The sequence below is a fragment of the Manis javanica genome, chromosome 1 (assembly GCF_040802235.1).
Source record: "Manis javanica isolate MJ-LG chromosome 1, MJ_LKY, whole genome shotgun sequence".
Taxonomy (NCBI): domain Eukaryota; kingdom Metazoa; phylum Chordata; class Mammalia; order Pholidota; family Manidae; genus Manis; species Manis javanica.
The window spans coordinates 160,294,904-160,315,450 of record NC_133156.1 but is presented as its reverse complement, the minus strand read 5'-3'; the positions used below and the strand labels follow the sequence as shown (position 1 = coordinate 160,315,450).

Below are 20,547 nucleotides of genomic sequence, written 5' to 3'. Positions count from 1 at the left end.
TGACATATGTCCTTAGGTATCATCTGCTCCTGGCTTTAGTTAGGACACAGGCTCTCCATTTCTGTTAAGTGTCCCTTTCCCTGGGGCCCTTCCCAGGCCCCAGATTCCCCACCTTTCCCACAGACATTACCACTTACCACAAGCCACCAGTGACCTTGTACTCTGACAGTCCTTTGTCCATAAATGGCACTGGAATCTAATGGAATTAAGCCCTGAGCCCCTGCTTGTGGAAGATCACAGATCAGGAGGCAGGACCCAGCATCTCATATTCACATATGTAATCACGGATTCTGTACCTATTTGCTGAGTTCCTGCCACTCACCAACCCACAGGGGACAGGGTGACTAGGAGGTGTCCCTGACCCCAATGCAATCCAGTGTAGCAGGGACTCTGGGAACATGAACAGATAATGAACAATAGAATGTGGAGGAGTACACATATAAGGGAGTATTTATTGAGCACTCACTGCGTGCCAGGCACTGAGTTCTAAGCACTGAGGGACAGCAGCAAACAAAGGAGAAAAAAGGAATCTCTGATCCAAGTGGGGAGAGAGACAAGTAGACATCACAGCATGACAGTGTAGGAACAGGGAAGGTGAGATGGGCCAGAGTGTTAAACAGGGGGCCAAAGAAGGCCTCACTGAGAATACAGTAATTGAGCAAAGACCTTGAGGGGGTGAGAGAATGAACCATATCAGCAGCAGGGGGAAGAGCATTCTGCATAGAGGGCTCAGTCAGTGCAAAGGCCCTGAGGCATGGGTTGGCCTGGGCAGTTGGAGGAAAAGCAAGGAGGTTCACATGTCTGGAGTGAAATTGGTGTGGAAGGTAGCTGCATCCATTTGTTGAACGTACATTTGTCCCTTGCCCACTGAAAGCCTGGCACTGTCCTAGACCCAGCAAATTTAAAGAACCCTTGTGGTGCTATCAGTCCAGTGGGGAAGATGGTCACAAGATCAGAATGATTCAAGAAATAGTCATGAGTGCAAAGTTAGAAGAGAGGCCTGCATGGGTAGGAGAGTTTCTGGCAGGGTCCCTAGAGAGATGGCCCCTCTCATTTAAATGGTTGCTCCAGGGCCCAAAGCCGATGAGAAACGTGCAGATGATGCCAGGAAGTGGTCCCTTGACTAGCAGCCTGGCACCCCAGTTCAGCGCTGCCACCGCGCTCCCGCCAGCCCTCAGCCTGGCCACGCTTGCATCTGCCAACCCGGACACCAGCCCGTGCCAGCCCAGCCCGGATTTCAGCCACGATCGGCAGCTCAGGTACAGAGCCTGTCCTTGTTTGCAAGATAACTGAGGCCAAGTTTGACAATATTTGTTTCCACTGTAGACCAAGGCCAAGTTCAGACAGATTCTAAAGGTCCTGCAGCTGATCTCAGCTAATGACACAGAAGAGGGCAGGGGTCTGGATGGCCAGAGGAAGTGACCCACTGCATTCTCTGTGCTCGAAGAACAGAGCAGGCACAGGGGGTTTGGGTCAGCCAGAAAGGGCCCAGCTGGGCTGCACGGGGGCAGTCAGTGGCCAGCAGGTCTACAGTCTGGATGCTGATCACAGTTTCCCATTTCTCTCTTCCTCTGCTCAAAGGCTCCTGCTGAGCCAGCCCATCCAGCCAATGATGCCTGGGTCCTGTGATGCGAGGCAGCCCTCCGAGGCCGGCAGGACCGGACGGCAAATCAAGTAGGTGGCCCCAGGTGGCAGCAGAAGATGGGAACTGCACTGGGTGGTCTCAGGCAGCAGTTTTCCTTGTGAGTTTTGCACAACAGGCGGGTCAGAGTATGCCCACCCCATCTGAAAAGACTCCTCCCTTTAGCTTTTCTTCCACCACTTCCCATTTCAGAAGACAAAACTTTGTGTCAGCATGCCACACTTAGAACAAGACCTCAATGACACTATCAAATATGTCCCCAATTTGTCATCATCTTCGGACATCTTTGCAGATCTAAATGCTTTCACCCTTGGTAATATCCCAGGAAAACGGAGCCTCATACCCCTTCCGAGGGCCCTTCCCCAGCTCCAGCTCACCAAGGTGCTGGGGGATCCTACAGGCCAGCTCTAGCTCGGCTGCGGTGTGGTTTGGGCCCCATGCCACAGGACTGGGAAACCCTGCGGGTGGGGGCCCTCCTTTTCTGCCCAGACACACAGCCTTCCCTCTCTCCTTTCCCCCAGCTCTCACTTGAGACCCCTCAGGACTGCAAGCAGCTTTGCTCAGCTGTTTAATTACTAGGGACAAAGGTTACTAGAGACATAGGAACAAATTCTTGAAAAGCTACTGGAAAAATTACTTCTAGCCCTTGGAAATGAAGTAGAAACAGCTATCTCACAGATGTCTTTTTCATATAAACTGTGGTTTAATTTGTGTCAGAAGTTCACTGGGGCAGTGTTTGCTCATTCGACCTGGCGAGCCCTCGTTCCAAGGCCTCACAGCCACCCCCGGGACCCTCCACTGGAAGACATTCCCCCTGAGTCCTCCTTCAGCCGGTAGTCATAGCAACAGCCATGGTTACTGGGCATTTCTGAGGCCTGCATTATTTCTTTTCATCCCCGCACAAACCCGCTGATGGTGAGACGGGAATGCACATCTGGGAAGCCGCCCTTACATTCTCTGATGAGGCTTTCAGCTGGGTCACGGGGGCTGGGGTTAGGATTTTGCCTCTTCTAAGTGAACCAAGTAAGTGGAAACAAAGAATCCTGTTAACATCAATTTTCAGAGTTGCTTAAATGCAGTGAAGTAGGAAAAGAGGAAATTTTTTCCTCTGGGAACTATTAAGTGCCATTTTCAGTCAACCCAAGGGACTTCCCCACATCCCTTACCAGCTCTGTAGATGTGACCTTCTTTGTGGGCATGGCAGAGCCTGCCTTCCACAACACACAGGCCTCTTCAGGGGAAGTCTGGAACCCCCAACACCTGTTACAAATGACCCCATCTGGAGAAATAACATATCTAAAAACTGAGTGCAAAATGGACTTCTTCATAGGGTCTTCCAACAAATGTTTCTTCACAGCATTCCTCAGTGGCCTTCCTGTCCCTTCTTAGTGGACCATTATCATCAACACCTGTTTTTTTAATTGTGGTAGAATATATGTAACATACCATGTACCATTTTATCTATTTTAAGTGTTCAGTTCTATGGCATGAAGTATATTCACATCGCTGTGCAGCCATAACCACCATCCAGCTCAACTTCTTCATCTTCTGAACTGAACCTCTATAGCCATTACACACTAATTTGCCATCCACCTTCCTCTGGCTCTGGCAACCCCCATTCTTTCTGTCACTATGCATCTGACTGCCCTAGGTACCTCATCTAATGGAACCGCACAGTGTTTGTCTTTTTATGATGGGTTTATTTCATTCAGTATAATGTCCTCAGAGTTCATGCATGTTGTAGCATGTGTCAGAATTTCCTTCCTTTTCAAGGCTGAATAATATTCCATGGTATGCACGTACCACAATTTGTTTACCCATTTTTCCATCAGTGGACACTTGGGTTGCTCCAACTTTTTGCCTATTATGGATAATAATGCTATGTACATGGGTGTGCAAATATCTTTTTGAGCCCCTACTTTCACTTCTTTCGGGCATATACCCAGAAGTAGAATTTCTGGATCAAAAAAAATTCTGTTTAATTTTTTGAGAAACTGCAGCCACACCATTTTACACTCCCAACAACAGTGCAGAAGGGTTCCAATTTCTCCATCTCCTCACCAACACTTGTTACTTTGTTGGCTTTTTTCTTAATAGCCACTACAATAGCTGTGAAGTGATACCTCATTATTTTTTTAACTTGCATTTCCCTAATGATTAGCAATGTTAAGCATCTTTTCTTATCCTTATTGGCCATTTGTATCTTTTTCTTTTCTTATGTGTGTTCAAGCCTTTTGCCCAATTTTTAATCAGGTTGTTTTTGTTGAATTATAGGAATTCTTGTTATATTGAGTATCAGTCCCTTACTAGATCTGTGATTTGCAAATACTCTTCATGTGTCCATTGATGCACCTAAGGTTTTCATTTTGATAAAGTCCCATCTCTCTACTTTTTTTTTTGTTGCTCATACAGTTGTTGTCATACCAACATCTCTTTCTGAAAGATCTGTTTTCTCCTCCTCATGTGTGACCAAACAGGTACCCACAGAGCCCGGCCATGTTTCAAAATGCAGATGTGCACACGACGAGCAGCAGCGCCTCGCCTCCCATCCTGCTTATGGGGCGGGCAGTGCTTCACCCCAGCTTCCCCACCACCCAGCAGCCACCCCTGCAGCCCGCGCAGGCCCAGCACCAGCCACACTTCTTGCAGGTGGGCACCTGGGCCACCCAGGGGACTGGGGGGACAGGGCAGCACCACAGCAGGCCTGCCAGGCCCTTCCTCCCTCACTTTTAGGGTGAAACTAATCCTCAGTACCAAGATCAGGCCCAGAAGATCTGCATTTGAATTCTTATAAGTTTATAATGCTTAAAATTTATAAAGTTTATGTATATATAGTATGTGAAAACTAGAATCAGCTATTAAGCCTCATACAGTTATGTGCTAAAAAGACCCATTTTTTAAAAGTAATTTTTATTTGGGTGTCCATAATTTTTAGAGCAAATATCAGATACCAATTACTATGCCTACTGGGTTCGTGTTTTATACATAACATCTCATACAAATATAAGATTAAATCATATGTAGTTAAAGATTCATCAGACTTCCTTAACACATATGATGTGGCATGAAGTTGGGGCTTTTAAGGAAAGTGGGGGGCATGTTCACACGAGGTCCCTACTCCCAGCAGGGCCTAATTCACTGAAGGAGAGAGGGAGAGCCAGTGGCTGGGTTTCCAGGTGGGATGGAAGCATCTGCTTGGGCACTGGCCTCCCCTTCCATGTGTGCCTGGGGCCCCCCTTCCCACCCTGCCCCTGCCCTATGGGGTCCCTCCCAGCCTCCATCTCCCAATTCAGTGCGGGGCATGGCTCTCTCCTCACTTCACCTGCTCAGTTGGGCACCTTCAAAGCCACAGGAGTACACAGTGAGACATTTCAAGGACAGTGGAGTACAGGGGAAAAGGGTCATTCCGGAAGATCTGGAATGTACTTTAATGCCAGACTATCTGTGGTATATATACTTTTCAAATCTCCCTTACCTCAAATATAATGGGAGTCACCTCAAGACTTCACCTTAGCACATCTTGTTAGTGTGCAAGATACAGAAGTGGCTTCAGACAGGAACTGATGAAGTAGAAAGGCAAAGATGGTCTGGGAGCAGTTGGAGTCCTCTCAGGATTTCTTCAGCCATAGCAATGAAGGTGTTTGCAGGCACCAATTCCATCCAAGTCTCAGACCTAAGGATACAAAGAGCACTTAAGCCTCCTCACTGCCGTCAGGGGCCCTCATGGTGCAGTGTGGGGAAAGGGATGTCACAGACAGCAGCCAGGCTGTAGGTTAATGCCAAGTGACAGTACTGTAGCTAGGAGGCCTTGGTGGAAGGACTCAGGGGCCCCTCCTGTAGAGCTAGACATTTGGGAAATGCTCAAAGTGCAGGTGCGTGAGTGAAGGTGAAGAGACAGTGTTCCAGCAAGAGACCCAGCCGGAGCAAAACTGGAGGGGCAGATGTGCCTGGGCAGCCTCGAGTACGGGTGGCCTGGTTACCCGAGGGGAAGATTTCATGGATGGGACTAGTGGGAGATAAGATGAAAGGTTCTAGAGTTAGGGTTTGACCTGTGGAAGTTTCTGAGCTTTAAAGTAGGATGCCTCCTGCTAGACACTGGTGAATAGAAGTACCTAGAAGTATTTTCAGAATCAGGGACCACTGTGCACAGGATGCAGCCTGCATGCATGTTTGGATTCTGCCCTGTCAGTTATCTACGTGTGGGTTCAGGTTCCAACTTCCAAAACATACAGGACACATGTAGAGCACCAGCCCACATTCAGGGAACCAGTCCCACAGCCTGGTCTCAAGCCCATGGGACCAGAAGGAATCCCTCGTGCTGGCAGGGACGCTGGCTTTAGGGTTCACTCCCATCTGGCAGAGCTCAGCTTCCTTTCATCCCCATCCTCCCACCAGGGGGCTGACCCAGCCCCGGCGCCCACCCCCAGCCGTGAACTGGAGTCCTGCACCTGCCCCCATCTGCACGGCCACCCCAGGGGTGCAGCTGAACCGCACAACCTCCTCCAGAGCCCTTTCTCTTTATTTCGCAGGTGCAGACGCCAACCTCTTTGCACAGTGAGCAACAGGACTCACTACTTCTCTCCACCTACCCGCAACAGCCCGGGACCCTGGCCTACCCCCCGCAGCCCACACCCCCACGCCCCCCTCGCAGGCTTAGCAGTCTGTCTGAGTCCTCAGGCCTCCAGCAGCCACCCCGGTAGTGCCAGCACCCCAGCTGGGTCACACTCAGCTTTAGCCAATGGATGGATGACCCAGGGTGGCCACGGGGGCTTGGGAGGGGGTTTTGACCCTTGGCTTCCCTGCACACTGCATACATTTCAGAACTCCTGATGGTACCCATGTCTGGGGCACAGCAGCTGGCATGTGGAAAAGGATCAGGAACAGGAATGCTGACCGGGTTTCCCTTGCCTCTGAGCTTCTAGGGTACAGTCTACAGCCATGCTGGGCGGAACCCAGTGCCCCACAGAAGTGTTGTCACTCAGTTCACTTTAGCTGAGGTGCATCTCACCACATCCTCCCGAGAGCATGCTGTTCACTAGCCAGCCGTGGCCTGTCCACATGTGCTAGCCGGACTGCGCTCTCTGGATCGCCTTTCCTTTGCATTGGAGAAGCACTGGGTCAGGGATCTCTTAGAGAGATGAAAGAGATAGTTCATTATTTTTAAATGCTTGTTTTCATTATAATTTGCACAGCTGCACAGAGGAGATAATGCAGGCACTCTCCGTTTTTAAAAATAAGTTCTAGTGACTTCATTTGGAAACCACAGTAACAAAATCAGCCCACCAATCAAATAGCAAAGCCAGTGGTTATTAACCAGGCTGCAGACCCATACCTGCTGGCCTACATCCTAATGGAATGAGGCTCTTAACCCAACACCATTATGTTTTTCCCCTAAATAAAACACTGGACTGTTTCCTGTTTACTTCGTTGATTGCAACTACAAAGACAGGCTCAAAGCAAAGCACAATCCCAGAGCTTATACTCAAGAATTTTGTTGAGAAGTCTAGGACTATGTGGGAGACAGGCCTGTGGAGCACGTGGTCCCCAAGAAAACCCCACCATGAGCTGGCCCTTTGGGTGAGAATGCTGCATCTTTCTAAATAGCTTTCATGATAAGATTGAGGATTGGATTTTCCTTTTCAGAATGCACTTTGCTTTTTTTGTATGTTTTGTTATGTTGAGATGTTTCTAAAGAAAAGATTTTATGTAATTATAAGATGAAGTGTAGTGAATTGTACAGCTGTTGTAATAATGACCTATTTCTATATAAAATAAAATTGTATGGGTTATGTGTAAATTATTTTATATCCGAGACACCAGTTCCTTTCCCAAATATAAAAGTTTTCTTGTGTTTTTCTGTGACTGGACATTTTGTAATAAATTAACAAATTTGTACAATTTTCTCTGGAGGCTGTTTCTGTCTCTTGTTATATACATGCATGCATACATCTTTGCATCAGGTAACTTTTTCTTTTTTTAATTTCAAGATGTGTCTAAGGATAGTCAAAGATATGGAAAAGACAAAAGCAAGCCCTGAAGAAGCCGGGTAATGACATTAGGCTTTTTGAGCTGCAATGTGTATCAGTCTATCAAGTTTCATATCTTTATATTAAAGGTTGTGCCACAAAAAAACAGTGGTTCACTGTAGAAAGGACAGCAAAAGTTCCTGGAACATCTCAACCTTAGAGATGGTGGTAGTCTGGGAAGACGACCAGGACATTTGGCACCTAAGCAGTCACAGCCTGTAATTAAACTCATGGGGGTTGGAGCTCCCTGGGCTCCAACATTGAGAAACCAGTGACATGCACAGGGCTTGTGTGTCTGTGCATGAGACATGTACACAGGTTATGTTGATTGAGGGAGACAGAGCAGCAGCCTCTCAGGCCTCTGCCAACTACAGACAGTCCCCTTTCCTCATGAGGCATCATCATGCTGATGTGAGGGGACCTGGAGTTTTATTATTCACACAGTTGCTGTATTCCTGAAAAATAAGTCCAAGTATTTTGTATGCATTATGATCATTTCCTCTTCAAAGGAACTAGATATGAACCCTCCTAAAACATAAAGTATGTGAAACTGGATCAACTTTTTCATAATTTAACTATTTTATAAAATTCAAATACTTGTAAACCCAATTTTTCTGTAACAATTTATATTTTAATTGGCTGTCAGAATCGTTACTTTTAAGTAGAATAAGATTTTTAATGGAAACAGCATATTGTCCTAGGGTTTTCTAGCTGGAAGCCTTTAGGAGAGGGTGGAGTGTGCTGTGCTACTAATTTAATTGGGCTTTGCTTCAGTCTTACACTTTTTCAGAATCTGGTTAAACTCAGAAAACTTACTGTGTGGTATTTCTTTAAACCCACATGAGAAGTTTAATCCCTAGGCTTTTGATTCATTAAATTCTGCTCACTAAAAGACTATTTTGCAACCCTGTCCTATTTCCAGAAAACCATGACCTTTCTATTTGGAAAATTAGAGAGTCTTGGCTCTGAGAAAGTGACTTGAAATCTAAACTCTGGAATATACCAAGTCTTAGAATCTTCTGTCTAATGGCAAGTAAAGTTGATTAAATAAAAGTTTTTGTTTATACAGGCAACATGGTGAACTGGTCAACTAGTAGATCTGTCTAAACCATGACATTCTGCGGTCCTGCCAAAATTATTCTCATAAAATGTGGGCATTTGATACAAAATTGCTTCCTTTTCTCTTTATGAGAAGCCTAAAAGTTTTAGCCATTAATAACCTAGAAAAATAACTAAATTAGATGCGCCAGAGAAATGCCCTATGTGGATTTTTGGATAGTCATATATGAACTTCATACAACATACATATGCAATACAAACAACATATTTGTCTAAGTATATCATGGTTGTTTCAATGGCTAAAATATATAGCCTTATAATTTTGCAAAACAGCTTTATTTTTCCAGGGAAGAAAGCTCATTAGAAACAAAAGGAAATCTCTCTTAGTATTTTTGCCAGACTAGCCAATACCCAGTTCTGGGGGACGGAGGGTAACCCTTTAGCACATTCACTAAATATATGCCTTAAAATGTATATTCAAATGTCGAGCTACGGCTTCATACACCCTTGAAAGGTTCTGGGTTTAACTCTGCATATGACTCATTCCCTTTAAAACCATCTGCTCCCACCCCAACATCCCCATCTCTTTCCATGGACCCTCATTTACGGTTGTGGCATATGAAAGTGCCCCCCCCCAACTTCGGCTGGATCACAGCCTCTTCCATAAACCCCCAGATGCTGGTCCACCCACATGCTCCAGGACACATTTTCTTTAAGCACCTTCTTCACCACCACATCCTTTTCCTTTTAAAAAAATTTCAGGGGCTCTTGGTAAGTTCTACTGGACCTTCCTGCAGCTTAGCCTTGCACAAAGCTGCCAAGGCAGCCCCTTACAGTTTGATGCCCCCTGAGGCTATTGAGGACTGGGATGTAACCTCTCCACTTCTTCCTTGCTGACCCACAGGAAAGCATATCTTTCACTTTAAGGACTCTTTATAATCACAAAAAGTAAATAGTCATGGGTGAGAAAGAAGCACAGCTAACGGGCACTGGAGAGTTAAAAAGCACACGAAGTTCATCCTAGTGGCTCTGGTCTCTGGGAGGCCAGCAGTGACTGACAGGCATGACCCAAAGCTTGCAATGAAAGGAGAAGCTGGAAGAGCCTGCAGAGCTGGATAGAAACCTGAGAAACCGAGGCAGGCCAGGGATTTTCAGTCCTTCAAACCAAACAGTTATATGCTCAACATTTACTTAGAGCCACAGAGTTGACATCTGAGTGGATCGTTTTGTAGATTTCCACTAGAGAGGTCTTTTTGCTGCAACAAGAAGTAGGCTCTACTTACATTCCATCAGCTTGACTCAATTCCCATTAAACTTGCATGTTTCTGAGAAGGAAAATATTTAACACGGCCAACAAGGTCAGCAGAAAACTCTTGGCCCCCTCCCCTTCTCTCACTCCTCTGGACTCCTCTTTCACCCTTTGCTGTGCACACCAAATGCCACATATATGGAAGCAAAATAGTATAAATTGCTACCCTTGCTTGTGCTCAGGGCTCACACCTTTGGAGGTTACTCTGCTCTGAGGCTCCTGGTGTGAAATAAACCTCCACCCTCCAAAACCTCCGAGTGCTGCTTGGTTCTTCCATCAGCAATCCAGTCCAGGTTTTCCATAACATTTCCATGCAAACGAGTCAGCTGGCACCAGACTTCTGATCTATGATGATACCGGGACCTCCTTATGGATGGTGGCCAGGGATGCCTAGGTGCTCAGTTCCCCTCTAGATGCTGTGAGCCAGTTACAAAGGGCAGGATCATACCTGCAGAGAGTGGGAGTAGGGGGCCAGGATCAGAGAAGTTATCCCAAAGGGTCATTAAGGTATGAAAGGCCTGAGGCAAGTTTCAGGTGCTTGAGCCCAAGGAAGAGAATAGGCACTGTGAGGAGAGAAGGAAAGGAGAGCAAGTGTCATTAGGTTCAAACAAAATGCAACTCCCCTTCTTCCTTGTTAAAAGAACCCTAATTTTGTGTGGGACAGCAATGTGTGTTGGCCAGGCCAAAAAAAACAAAACAAAACAACAAAAACCATCATTAGGCTAAGGGAATCATGACTTTCCCATTTGTCTTTGGCAGGTATTTGCTTTCTCAGCCATGATCAGAAGGGAGGCTCAACACCAGCCAATGACTGGTGGAAAGATGCTGGGGGTTTCTGGAAAGGCCCTTCTTTTCTGATGCGGCACAAGGGGAGACTTTGTCCACCTCTACATCTTGCTTTAACTAAAGTTAGCAAATGTGGAGGTGCAGAATTCACCCTGTGACAAGATGGACAGGCATGATCAATTGGGAATGGTTGCTACAGCCAAGATGAGATCAGAAGACTCCCATGTTTCTCAGGCTGAATTCTCCAGATGTCCAGAATGTGCCGTTTGTTTACTGCGGATCCATAACACTAGTTCCCTCCCGAGTACTTCTTACTGTGGCCTTGAGTTCTACCTGCCTGCGTTCCACCAAGGCCTGCCTCACATACGTGATCCCAGAGCCCCTGCTCAAGCGCTGAAGCCTGCCTACAGCCTTCCTGTCGCGGGAGACGGTGAGCACCCGCCAGCGAGCTGTATTTTGCTCATCTGCACGGCGCTGCACACACGTTCAGTTAACGGTGGCCGAATCAATGAGAGACTGGGAAAAACAAAAGAGCGGCTGCTCCTCCCGGGCCTGCTCCTATCCAACGGTGGCTTGAGTTCTGGCTCCCTCCGAAGACTTAGACAAAACCCTCAAATCCCTCCTGCGCCTCCCACGCGCGGAGCAGGAGGAAACTCCGCCGCAGGGAGCAGACAGAGCGCACGGCGTTACACACTGGGGCGCGCGGCGGGAGCGCGCAGCTGCGGCCAGCCCGGGCCCCGCCCCCCAAGGCCGCTCGCCTTCCACGGGTCGCGCGGCGTGCGTCACGTACGTAAGAGCCGCTTGCACCGCGCCTCCACCCTTTCCCACCACACCCCCAAGCCCGCCGCCTCCAGGCGACCCGGAAGTTGTATTCGCGGCGCTGCTGTCCGTCTCCCACAATACGTCGCGCTCTTCCTTGCGAACCTGGCTCCGGCAGAGTAGGTATGGGCGCTAGGTGCCGGTTTCAGGGATCTGGTTCCATCCCCGCCACGGAGTGTGCTGACCGGGACCACGGGCTCTGTCCTGAACCGGCCCGAGGCTCCGCGTTCCGGGGGGACGGGAATACGCGCTACATTTAAGGGCTCCCGTAGCCTGGGAGGGAGAGCGACCAGGCTTGGAGCAGCCGGGGCCGCAGGGGTTTGCGGGGTGGGGGCATCTGCGGGGCGCGGATGCTTGGACCCGGCGTGGGCGGCTTGGCTTAGCCCAGACCCGGGGCTTCAGGGAATGGCCGGATCCTCTGCAACCGAATGCGTCCTCTCTGGTCTGAGCCGGCTCGTCTCCTTGGTTTAGATGGCTCCTGCAAAGAAGGGTGGCGAGAAGAAGAAGGGCCGTTCCGCCATCAACGAGGTAGTGACCAGGGAATACACCATCAACATTCACAAGCGCATCCATGGAGTGTGAGTATGCTTGCACTGGGCCAGATTCCTGCTTGCACGGGCTCCCGAGCTCAGCCTCCGGTGTCACTGAGGTCTGCCCAATACTGAAGGCTGGGTGCTTAGAAATTAAACATTTCTTAATATTAACAAATCTGTATTCCGAAGACCCTATTTAAGATTTATAGAGTTTAACGTGTGACGCTCAGAGGTTCGTGACTGGAAACTTGACATTGCATAATAAAACTCGGGAGGAGCCACTTTGGGAAAACTTGGTGGTGATAAAAGTCATTCCACTCCGTGCTTTGCAATTGAATTCGACCTGGGCTGGCTAAAGGATGAAAGACGTGGGTAGGAGGGAAAGCAACCCGGAATGCGAACACTTAAATGGATTGCTTTAGCCTTCTGACCCACACAGATATGTGCGCTCTGTGTTGGTTGAGTTGTAATACCAGAAGTGGACCAGAGAGAGACAGAAAAAGAATGTATTGGTGGGGTTGTAGGGCAGTGTTTGTTTTTGAAGACGCTGGGGGAGTGCATTTGTGATGTACAGGAAGATTGAGAATGATAACCAATAATCTAGCCCTTGGTTTTTGCAGTGGAGTTTGGGTTTTAGTTTTAAAGTTAGTGAGTTTCCCCCTTTTTCCGTATGGTGCTTACAGCTGAAAATGGAGACCAAATCTCTCGAGTATACTTTGGAGTATTTGTAATAGCAAATGTTACATGGCAAAATACTCAGGCACCAGTCCAAGGAGCAGAATTTCTTGCACTTCACTGGGCAGTCCTCGTCTCGAGGCAGCTGATTCTGCGACTGATTTAAATGTGCAGTGGTGTCCACGTTGGGGCGGGCACTTCAGCTCTGCATTCCAAGCCGAGTGAGGGCCGTGTGTAAGCATGTCTTATTGGGATCTCGGGTGGCTTCTGGGTCAAAAATCCACTGCCTTTTCTGTGCATTAACACTGCTTGTGAACAAGCACGTTCCACCCCAGGCCCCTTTATTTCAGGTAGGCATGCATTTGGGGTGCTTATGCAGCACTTAGCTGTCCTGGGCCCTGCGGATCAGCAGGGAACCAGAGAGGCTACTTAGTGCAGCAAGTCCAGCAACCAGATTTAGATACAAAACAGTAAAAACTGCCAAGTGGAAATTAAGTCACTGGGTGGAAAGGGTGCTGTTTTAAAGGCCACACAGATAATGGGATGTTTGGAAAGTGTGCTGTGAGCCATTACAGGTGATGAAGTGTTTCAGATACTTTGTGCTTTGTTACAAAATCCCCAAGTGGAGACCTACATGGTACTCAATCCTTTGGTCATTTCTCAGCCTGACTTGATTGGCAGCAACTGGCAGTTCATTCTTCTGTAGAAAATGCTTTATTCCTTTTATGTCCAAAGACCCCACGCTTCTACCTGCTCCTTCTCGGTCTCTTTTGTTGGTTCCTCCTCACACCCCGTCTTCTTAATGTTGAGTGCCAGAACTCAGCCCCTCTGCTTTCCATCTACTCTTGGTAACAGCAATTAGTCTTAGGGCCTCAAATGCCCAGCCCCTGTTAACGTCTCCGCTTGGGTGTTATAGGCCTCTCAAACCAAACTCCTAACCTTTCTGTTTCTCTCATGGCCTTCTCTGTTTCACTGTGCACAAGTGAGCGTGTCCTGATGGCTCTGCCTTCCACTGCCAAGCCCACTGCACTGGTACCACCACCATCCTCTCTCTCTGTGTCGGATGGTTCCAGTTAGCAGCTCCTGGTTCCCTCCCGACCCCCAAACACCTGGTCTGTCCTCACACCCTCCATTGCCTTCCCATCTCACTTGTAGAAGCCAAAGTTCTTGCTGTGTTTCCACAGAGCTGGGCACTTACTCTCTTATTAATTATACCAGACATGTACCTGATTCAGAGTAACTGGTTTTATGTTTACTTTTTTCCCTCTGCCTGAATGCTTTTCTCGGATCCCTGAGTGGCTTCCATCATTATCTTAGATTTTTATTCTGATGTGTCCTTGGGTGTCTTACTTAAAATGCAGTTTCATGTACTCTGTGTGTCGCCCACATAAGCTATGAGAAGAACGAGATTAGTCTGTTAGAGCTACTACTGTTGATTCCAGCACCTTTTATTTCTAGCTCCTTAAGTATTTGAGTGAGTGAGTGAAGTGCGGTTGCTTGATATACCCTAGAAATAACAAGGTGGCCGGCAAGGGTAGAACAGAGGGAGTAGGGAGAGGCATGGTAGAGCAAAGTGAAGTGGGGTGTGTGGGGAGTCATGTGTTGTAGGCCACGGGAAGTCACAAAGGTCTTAGAGAGGAATTCTGTCACTTTGGCATGCTCCATGTGTTAGTGTTACTGGATTTCATAGGTTTGCTTCATACACAAGTGTGGGGCCCTGTGAAGTGCCAGGCACCCTGCCGTGTGTTGGAGAAGCCAGTACTCGGCATGGCCTCTTCCTGATGTCCAGTCCTGGGGTGATGGGACACCTCTTTAGACTTTGGTCTTTGCCCCACTTGGAATGGCCTTCACTTTACCCAAGTGCTTGATAATTTCAACTCATACTAAAGTTTGCTTTTTCACATTTATTTAATCGATAGCATTAAATGCAAATGAATTTATGTACCCTTACCTAAACGATAGGTTCATAGTACCTGACTCAGAGTCAGAACCGACATGAGGCAGTAACAAGTGCCTGGCCCTTCCTGTCAGTTTTGTAGAATGGACTGTCCTCCTCAGACTCTTGAGGGGAAATCTGTTTACTTCATGCTGCTGCCCTTTAAGCATTGAATGATCTCCAAAAGCATGCATGTCTTAAAATGTGACAAATAACTCCGTTTGACCTGAGGACACTTAATTAAGTGTTGTGTGCATTATGTACAGGCGTATTCTATCATTCTTTGATTATGTTCTCCTTGGTAGGTGGTATTATTAGACCTTCCGGGTGTTTTTATCAGAATAGGGGTTAACCAGTGTGTGTACTAGCATCTCATGAGTGTCATATAATGAACCTTGACTGTATATCAATCAAATTGGGTTGTGCATATCTGTGTCCCGGTACTAACACTAGTGCTGGGCATTATAGTGGTGAAGAAAAAGATTTTTCCTGCCTTGTTAAGGTTTGGTTTAAATTTGTTTTATGAAAATAGGACATCCGATGTTATGTGCTTCATTTAGTTTTGTACCCATGTAATTCGTTTTATATTTGAATCTCAGGGGTTTCAAGAAGCGTGCCCCTCGGGCACTCAAAGAGATCCGGAAATTTGCCATGAAGGAGATGGGAACTCCAGATGTGCGCATTGACACCAGGCTCAACAAAGCCGTCTGGGCCAAAGGAATAAGGTGCTAAAGTTACCTGTGTTACCTAAACTGTGTTACACAGTCACGCTGCTCAACCACCTCATCCCACAATCTGTATGTCAGTCATTAGCTAATGCATACGGAAGTATTAAATTATGACAGTGACTCCGGGTGGGGCAGAGTCTGTAGGGAAGCCCTGTAATGTGGCATTTGAACAGAGACCCCAGTGCTGAGTGAGCAGCAGTATGAGGGTCTGTAAGAGCACTGCAGAGAGTCAAACTTGGTGTGATCCGGGGGCAGAGGTCAGCCTAGGTGGAGTGGAGTGACTTGAACAACAGTGAATGAGGGTGGACAGTTGGGCAGGGGACAGATGTGGGTCTTACAGGTCAAAGCAAAGACAAGTGGGCAGTTTTACCCACACTCCCCCAGGGGCACTGCTGGCTCTCACTCCTGGGTCGCCGCAGGCCAAGGATTCTACTAAACATCCTACGGCACGCAAGGTCTCATCCCCACCACAAGGAGCTATCCCACCCAGATGTAGCAGTGCTGAGATTCAGACCCTGCTTAATTAAGCAGAAAGGTGGTTTTTACAGTGGAGGACTACACAAGGTCCAGGGCCAAAGTGGGACCAGCTAAGGGATTGGTGCTGGCGTGGACTGAGTGGTTACATGAGCCTGGACCGGGGTGCGGGGGACTGTAGTATTTTACAGTTAAGGTTGGTGGGATAACGGAGCTGATGCAGCCCTGCAGGGGGCCAGCACTGAGGATTTGTCTGATAAAGGAGCCGCCAGTGAGCTCCCTTGAGATGGGGGGAGTGGTATCACGTGAGCCAGGAGAACTCCTGAGTGTCAGGACACCTTGTGTCCTCAGATTGATAAAAGGAGAGAGAGTCAGCCCTAATGCTCCTGCTGAGAGGTTGGGTAAGGTGACGTGAGGAGTTATGTGCATAAGGTGGGGAAACTGAACATTTAATCATCTTACATGTTCAGTATGGCCCATGGGGTTTTTAGTGTTCGTCCAGATTGACGTTTTAACAGATAATCCCATAAGCAGGACTTGGGTGTTGGTGATACAGGGAAGAGAGCTGGCGTGTTTGGGCCCACATTCTCTCTAACTTAGGTATCAGTGGTGGCCGCTTGCCAGGACATAAATATTTAATGTCCACCTGTGGCTGTTTATCTTCCATGGAACTGATTAGACACCTGAGTGGCTGATGGGTCAGGTTAGGACAAGGACAGAGCATTGGGAGCATGTTGTAGAAGTGGAGATGGGGTATGTGAATCGAGCTGGCGTTGAGTTTAGCAGAATTTTTATTTTTATTAGGAACGTCCCATACCGTATCCGTGTGCGGTTGTCCAGAAAACGTAATGAGGATGAAGATTCCCCAAACAAGCTCTATACATTGGTTACCTATGTCCCTGTCACCACCTTCAAAAGTAAGTTTTATTCCATCCCACAAAGCTATTTAAATTAGAAAATACCCTTGGCTGTTTTATAATGTGAATTTATCTGTCCAGCACCTGTTTGCCTGGCATCCTTCCAATAGGGAGGCTGAGTGGTTCCCTATGCAGAACAGGCAACATCGGAAAACCCTTTTTTTATTGTGTCACAGTGTAGAAAAATGCAGAAGGATACAAAACAGGTCCATACCTGAGTAGTAAAAAGGCCATGTGCAATACTATTACTTGCCTAAACCCTTCCAGAAAAGGTTTCTGGAGTGTTAAAGTAAAACATGGTGTGTGCACATGGAAGTTGACAGGCTGTTGCTCTTTTTGTTCCCCCAGATCTACAGACAGTTAATGTGGATGAGAACTAACAGCTGATTGTCAAATAAAGTTATAAAACTGCACTCAGGTTTGATATTCTTTTTCTACTTGCTATGCAATGTGTTTGTATATCCCAAAGTAAGGTTCCAATTAGAAGATTATTTGGAGAGCTTTTCCTAAATACTACACCTGCACCCTTTCTCCCCAGTTCCTGGAGGTTTCTATTTAGACTGGGCCAAAACAGGCTTTTTAAGGTGATGTTGAAGTTCTGCATGGCTTGAGAATGACTGTTTAGGTATTTGTATATAGAATGTGGCCTGCTTTTGTGTTTGAATTCTGCCATGTTGATTATTTACATGTGGGCTCAGGTTCCAAAATCCAAAACTGTATAGGGCACATGTAGAGCACCAGCCCACATTTAATAGAACCAATCCCACAGCCTAGTTCCAAGCCCATGGGGCCCGAAGGAATCCTTTTTGCTGGTAGGGAGGCTGGCTTCAGGGTTCACTCCCATCTGGCAGTGCTCAGCTTCCTCTCTCCATGCCCACCCTCCTACCACAGTGCTGCCCCAGCCCCAGTGCCAGCCCCCAGTGAACTGGAGTCTTGCAGCTGCCCCCATCCGCAGGGCCACCCCAGGGATGCAGCTGAGGAGCAGCTGAAGTGCAGAACCTCCTCTGGAAAATTTTACCTTCCCACGAGCAGACACCAACCTCTTTGACAGTAGCACGAGGACTCACCACTTCTCTCCACACCTACTCGCAACAGCCGGGGACCCTGGCCTACCCCCTGCAGCCCACACCCCCACCACTGCTTCGCAGGCTCAATAGCCTGTCAGAGTCCTCAGGCCTTGAGCAGCTGCCCTGATAGTGCCCAGCACCTCAGCTGCGTCAGTGGCACTCAGCTTTAACCAGTGGATGGATGACCCGGGGTGGCCATGGGGGCTTGGAAGGGGAGTTTGACCCTTGGCTTCCCTGCATACATTTCAGAACTCCTGATGGTACCCATGTCCGGGGCACAGCAGCTGGCATGTGGAAAACGATCAGGAACAAGAATGCTGGCCAGGTTTCCCTTGCCTCTGAGCTTCTAGGACACACTGCTACCATGCTGGGCAGGAGCCCAGCACCCCACAGGAGTGTTGTCAGTTCACTTTAGCCAATGGTGCATCTCAACACATCCTCCCGAGAACATGCTGTTTACTAGCCAGCTGTGGCCTGCCCGCATGTGCTAGCCGGATTGCACTCTCTGGATTGCCTTTCCTTTGCATTGGAGAAGCACTGGGTCAGGGATCTGTTATAGAGATGAAAATAATTCTTCATTATTTTTAAATGGTGTTTTTTCATTATAAGTTGCACAGCTGCACAGAGGAGATAATGCAGGCACCTTCAGTTTTTTAAAAAGTTCTGGCTTAATTTGGAAACCTCAGTAACAAAATTAGCCCACCAATCAGATAGTGAAGCCAGTGGTTATTAAGCAGGCTGCAGGCCCATACCTACTGGCCTACACCCTAATGGAATGAGGCTCTTCACCCAACACCATTATGTTTTTCCTCTAAGTAAAACAATGAACTGTTTCTTGTTTACTTCATTGATTGCAACTACAAAGACAGACTTAAAGCAAAGCTCAATCCTACAGCTGATACTCGTGAATTCTGTTGAGAACTGTAGGACTACGGAGAGATTCACAGGCCAAATAGGCCTGTGGAGCACATGGTTCCTAAGGAAACCCAGCCATGAGCTGGCCCTTTGGGTGAGAATGGTGCATGCATCTTTCCACATATCTTTTATGATAAGATCAAGTATTGGATTTTCCTTTTCAGAATGCACTTTGCTTTTTTGTATGCTTTGTTATGTTGAGATGTTTCTAAAGGAAAAGATTTCATGTAATTATAAGACAAAGTAGTGAATTCTACAGCTGTTGTAATGACCTGTTTCTACATAAAATAAGATTGTATGGATTATGTGTAAATTATCTTATATCCAAAACACCAGTTCCTTTCCCAAATGTTTTCTTGTATTTTTCTGTGAGTGGACCTTTTGTAATGAACAAATTTGTGCAGTTTTCTCCGGACATAGTTTCTGTCCCTTGTTATACATGCACGCATGTTTTTGCATCTGAACTTTTTTTAAATTTCAAGAAGTGTCTAAGGATAGTCAAACATATGGAAAAGACAAAAGCAAGCCCTGAAGAAGCCGGGTAATGGCATTACAATGTTTGAGCTGCAGTGTGTATCAGCCTATCAAGTTTCAGATCTTTATATAAAGGTTGTGCCACAAAAAAACAGTGGTTCACTGTAGAAAGGACAGCAAAAGTTCCTGGAACATCTCAACCTTAGAGATGATGGTAATCTGGGAAGATGACCAAGACATTTGGCACCTAAGCAGTCACAACCTGTAATTAAACTCACTGGGGTTGGAGCTCCCCAGGCTCCAACACTGAGAAATCAGTGACATGCACAGGGCTTGTGTGTCTGTGCATGAGACGTGTACACAGGTCATGTTGATTGGGGGAGACAGAGCAGCAGCCTCTCAGGCCTCTGCCAACTACAGACAGTCTTCTTTTCCCATGAGAAATCATCATGCTGATGTGAGGGGACCTGGAGTTTTATTATTCACACAATTGCTGTATTCCTGAAAAGTTAAGTCTAAATATTTTGTATACAGTGTGACCATTTCCTCTTTAAAGGAACTACACATGAACCCTCCTAAAACAGAAAATCTGTCAGGATTAAAGATGGCAGCATGAGAGGTGAGACAAACCTCCCAAAACCACATGTAATGTGAAAAATACAGTTAATACAACTAATCCTGAAAGAGCAACAGGAAAGAAGGCTGCGCCAGACTGCATACACCTGGGGAAAAGAACAGACCTCATGGAACAGGGTAAAGTACCAAAGCCTTGATCTGGCGGGACAAAGGCCCTTCCCCCACCCCAGCTCACTGGTGGGGGGAAAAGAAACTGAGTAGGGAGAGGGTGAAGGCCTAGGACTGCTGAACACCCAGCCCTGGACATCCACTTTGGGAGCACAAACCTATATTACATGGTTCTCTGAACATCAGTGGGGTTGGAAAGCTAAGACAGGCAGAATACTTGGAGAGACTGAGATTCCAGCCACTTGTAGAAAACGGATCTATATCTGGCCACTCTGAGACAAAAGAAAGGCAGAGAATTTCTAACAGTGAGAGGGCTGCTAAAGGGGCAAGGATTGCACAGAGCTTGCTGCTCAGGAGAAAGGACAGGTAGACAAAATTGTCCAGGTGCACTGTGCCCAGCAGGTTGGGAACTTTCAGGTGCTCCATCCCCCTAGCTGTCTAAG

The 20,547-nt window shown here is 47.3% G+C and overlaps 2 protein-coding genes across 6 annotated transcripts in view; both read left to right on the top strand.

Moving 5' to 3' along the window:
* NPAS2 (neuronal PAS domain protein 2) overlaps positions 1-7,540 on the top strand; it is a 144,973-nt gene extending 137,433 nt beyond the window's left edge. For all 4 annotated transcript variants that reach the window (XM_037019998.2, XM_037019997.2, XM_017673160.3 and 1 more), the window contains 4 exons: positions 1,072-1,259; positions 1,582-1,674; positions 4,120-4,291; positions 6,172-7,540. In XM_037019998.2, coding sequence (XP_036875893.1) covers positions 1,072-1,259; positions 1,582-1,674; positions 4,120-4,291; positions 6,172-6,342 — 624 coding nt within the window. In that variant the 3' untranslated portion in view covers positions 6,343-7,540. The remainder of the gene's footprint in view (positions 1-1,071; positions 1,260-1,581; positions 1,675-4,119; positions 4,292-6,171) is intronic.
* A 4,081-nt stretch (positions 7,541-11,621) lies between these two features.
* Positions 11,622-17,317, top strand: LOC108405155 (large ribosomal subunit protein eL31). Of its 2 annotated transcripts, none has more exons than XM_037019982.2 (5): positions 11,622-11,764; positions 12,113-12,219; positions 15,385-15,510; positions 16,792-16,904; positions 17,253-17,317. In XM_037019982.2, exons 2-5 carry the CDS (start codon positions 12,113-12,115, stop codon positions 17,282-17,284), a joined length of 378 nt encoding a protein of 125 aa, XP_036875877.1. In that variant the 5' UTR covers positions 11,622-11,764; the 3' UTR covers positions 17,285-17,317. The 2 variants fall into 2 exon arrangements, with proteins under 2 accessions (XP_036875877.1, XP_036875878.1); XM_037019983.2 differs by having other exon boundaries at positions 11,729-11,760.
* The last annotated feature ends 3,230 nt before the right edge of the window (positions 17,318-20,547 follow it).